Source organism: Pteropus vampyrus, unplaced genomic scaffold, assembly GCF_000151845.1.
Source record: "Pteropus vampyrus isolate Shadow unplaced genomic scaffold, Pvam_2.0 Scaffold405, whole genome shotgun sequence".
NCBI lineage: Eukaryota > Metazoa > Chordata > Mammalia > Chiroptera > Pteropodidae > Pteropus > Pteropus vampyrus.
Window position 1 is genome coordinate 10,124 of NW_011889186.1, and position 3,909 is coordinate 14,032.

A 3,909-nucleotide genomic window follows, 5' to 3' on the forward strand; every position below is an offset into this window, starting at 1 on the left:
GAATCGTACGCCTCTTCCGAGTGGGGTCGATTCCGGGGCTGCCAGCTGGTTCGGTATTTAAAAAATTAACGTCATTCACATCTCCCGGCTAAGATAGAGAAACAACATGACCGTCTCGTTCGATTCCGAAAAAGCTTCTGACAAAACCCGACGGCCACGCTTGATCAAAACGGTCAAGAAACCGGGAAGAGAGGGGAACCTCCTCTCCCGAAAAACGTCATCTGCCGAAAAACCGTCATCGCACTTAATGGTGAGAAATCAGATGCTCCCCCAAGGTCGGGAGCAAGGCAGAGGTGCCCCCTCGTCGCCCCCATTCACCACCGTGCTGGAGATCCAGGCTGATGAAGACGAGAGAAGCGGATAAAACATGTGCATGCTGGGAATGAAGAAATAAAACGGTCTTCGTTCCACAGATGCCACGCCGGTCCGTGTAGGAGACCCAGAGAATTCGCCAGGAACCTCCTGGGACGAGTGAGCCATCACGGCAGGGTCGCGGGGTACGAGGTCGTGTACGAGGCCCGCGCCGCCGTCCACGCGAGCCGGGCACCGTGAAGCCCTGACATCTAAAACACGATGCCGTTTTGTTCGCACCGTGGACGTGGAAAACGCGGGTGGGAATCGCGGAACACCTAGAGGTTCCGCAGGGAGACGCCATCATCCCGCGACGGAAGAAGCAAGGACCCGAATGAACGAGACGCCGCGCGTTCGCCGGTGGCAGCTCGGTGCCGTCGGATGTCAGTTCTCCCCGGCGTGACCCACCGCTTCCGAGCGAGCCCAATTCAACCCCAGCCAGCTATTTTGTAGATGTTGACAAACCAGATCTAAAGTTTACATGAAAAGGCCCAAACCCACGGTAGCCGACGGCACCCTGAGAAGGGTGACGAGTTTGGAGGACTGGCACTGGGTGACTTACCCTGGAGGTTTGGCTACAGGCCAGACACACCGACCAGTGGAAGCGGACAGAGAGCCCGGAACCAGACCCCCACGGACACAGCCAGCTGACCGCTGACCGGGGCAAAGGCCGTTCCACGGCGAGGATCGTGTTTTCAACACAAGGCGGTGGATCCACTGGCACCGCAGAAGCAATGAAATGTTTTAACCAGGGATTCGACAGACGGTTGCTAGCTAACCAACACAACGGTCCCCTGAGAAAGCAGTGTCCCTGACAACGGGGCGAGGATCCTGGGACGAGTGGGTCCCCAGGGCTTGTCTGCCTAACCCTCCGTCCTGGAGTAAATGCCAGTAGACGCCGGAATCCCCAACACAGACAGCCCCTTTGGGAAGGGGGGCTTGAGCCACTCTGCCAGACAGAATGGCAACGAGCTCAGGACACAGGGACGTGGAATGGGAGTGGCCGGCTCCGCGCTCACCTGCAGACACTTGTCCTCGCCGTCTGGGCGTGGGCACTTGCACCGCACTGACCAGTTCGTTGCTCCCTCGTCCCTCTCTCCTCTCCTTTTTCCTAGCAGAAGCCGTTACTAAGCTACCCTGCGTCTCTGTGTCCCATGCCCGGCTCCTGAGCAAGCGTGCGACTCCATCAGAATCAGGGTCACACAAAGGTGGGTAAAACACTAAGAAACTTGCCTTCAGTCCCTTCTGAAGAGTTCACCTGCGTTGTTATGGGCAGGTGCACCATATTAAGCAGAAGCGTGCTTTTGCCTCTGTTTTTATTTGGAAGTTAAACGTGGTTTAAAATTACGCGTCTGTCCACACTGGGTTGTCAGGCGGGAGATTCTGCCGGGTGGGTCTCCTGTCAGCTCGTTTAAGCTAGGAGTTGGGTGAAGTCGGAAAGACGGCAGTGAGGGGCGCCCGCGGCTAGAACAGATGTGCTCAGCAGATTCCAGCCCTCCCCTCGCGCCTCCTGCCCTTCACCCCACCTGCTGGTCTGCAGGCCGACAGGAGGTCGCCCGTCGCAGACACGTTTTCCAGTGCTTGGTTTCCAAGACGTGCTTGTTTCTTAGGTCAGTGTCACTCCCCCGAAGAACGGCCACGTGGCAGGAGAACCTGCCTTGCAGCTGGTCCAGTTCACCCCCGGCTCATTTCTTTACCAGCACCTACTACCATCTGAAACCATTATTTGTGCACGTTTTTGTCTCTGCTTACAACAATATAAGCCCATGAAAGGAGGGACCTTACCTGCCTTGTTCAGTCCCGTGCCCCTTCGGTCTCAGCTCCTGCGGTCCCAGGTAAGGTCTACTGGCTGAAGGAGTGGGCACCCGGACTAGAGGTGTTCGGAGTGCACACGCAGCCACACAGATGTGTGTGTGCATGTGAGCCTGGGAGGAAACGTAGGAAACAGGTTGATAGCACAGTACCGCGAATACAGTGTTAAAAATACACGCAACTTGGTCTGTATTCTAACAAATGCACAGGTAACACAGCTACAGAAAGTGGGTTGGCGGAGGGAAGGGATGAGAACGGAGGCGATGGGAGGAGCATTGGGAAAGATGCCGCTGCTGTTCGAAGCAAAGGAGACAGAACGACGTGAACAAAGGCCCGAGGCCGACTTGATTCTCTGCCCCAACATGAACGCGGAAGGCAGAGGGTTGGCGTGGCAGGGTGAAAACGAGGCTGCGACTTCTCCGGCAAACATCCCGGGATGAGGTGGGGTCCGCGTCCCCTCCTGCAGCCGGGAGGCCTGTGACAGCATATGGCAGAATGGCGAACGCGACTCATGAGGCGCTCTGCCCTGTTTGCTGGAGCCCAAAGGCCACCCCCCTGGAGTGGCCGCATCCAGGTGCTGTGGTTAATCAGCCCGGCCGAGACCCACCATCTCCACCAGTACTGACACAGGGGCGCAGCACTGTCCAGATGATGCGGCCCCACCATTGGCGTCACCCCCAGCCATTCATGTCTTCCCACCTGAGGCCTGTGACATCTTGAGGCAGAGAGAAAAGCTGTCCTGTTGGGCCCTGAGTCCCCGGCCCGCAGACGCCACAAACCACTGCTCTGCAGCATCCGGTTTGGGGCGGTTACACAGCAAGAGAACATGCACGGAGGAAGGGACAGGGAGGAGAGGCCAGCTGGGCAGGGAAGGGACTGAGATGCAAAGTGTGTCATCAACCCACAGTCCCCTCCCACCACCATGGACCCACCACGCAAATCAGAAGGGGAAGAGCCACCTGTACACTCCCCACTCCACGCCTTCCAGCTGGTCCCGCCCCATCTGAGTGTCTGCTTCAGTGGAGGCCACCAGCTTCCCCAGGTGAGACTCCGGCCCCCAAGCTAAGATCCTCTGGTGGCTCCTCATCCTCGGCGTGAAGCCATGTGCTGCTGAGACCCTCAGCCTCGCCTTTATCCAGCCCGCTGACCCCACACACCCAGCCCCACCCCCACCCCGCAGCCATCGCCGTCACCTGCCCACATGCGTCTCTCCCTAACCTTCCCTTCGCCGTCCTCCACTTCCAGCCCTGTTCCTCGCTTTCACTGTTTTCAGGAGGCTTGCTCCACCTCCCAGACCGAGCTGCCCGCCTTCTCCGGCCTTCCCCCCACATTCCCCAAACCCCCGGTGTCCCCACCGACGCCCACCCAAAGCCTGCGCCTTGCTGGGGTTCTATCCCTACGCCCCCTGGTCCCCGAGTCCCCCAGTCCTCCACACCTTCCAACCCTTGTGAACTGGCCTGTCCTCTCCCCACCCCATCCTCAGAGCAAACCGAGTCCTCGGTCCCACAAAGTGTCTCCTCTGTCCCTACGTGCCCCGGTGCTCCACATCGCTCCGTCCTCAGTGCACCCCCGGACCCGCGTTCCCGTGTCCTCGCTTCCCCAGTCCTTTGCGCCTCCCCATATGCCCCCCACCCCGCGTCCCCCTGGCCCTGCGCCCCAGGACCTGCACACCGCCACACACCCTCCAGCCCCGCGTCCCGCATTCCCCTCCCCCCCGCATCCCCCGGCCCCGCGCGCCCGCGCTGC

General features: G+C 59.6%; 1 protein-coding gene across 1 annotated transcript in view; it reads left to right on the forward strand.

Annotated features, from left to right (window-relative positions):
- Positions 1-2,447: 2,447 nt before the first annotated feature.
- B4GALNT4 (beta-1,4-N-acetyl-galactosaminyltransferase 4) overlaps positions 2,448-3,909 on the forward strand; it is a 12,907-nt gene continuing 11,445 nt past the window's right edge. The window contains exon 1 of the mRNA XM_023523731.1: positions 2,448-2,545. Within this exon, the coding sequence (XP_023379499.1) occupies positions 2,448-2,545 (98 nt within the window). The remainder of the gene's footprint in view (positions 2,546-3,909) is intronic.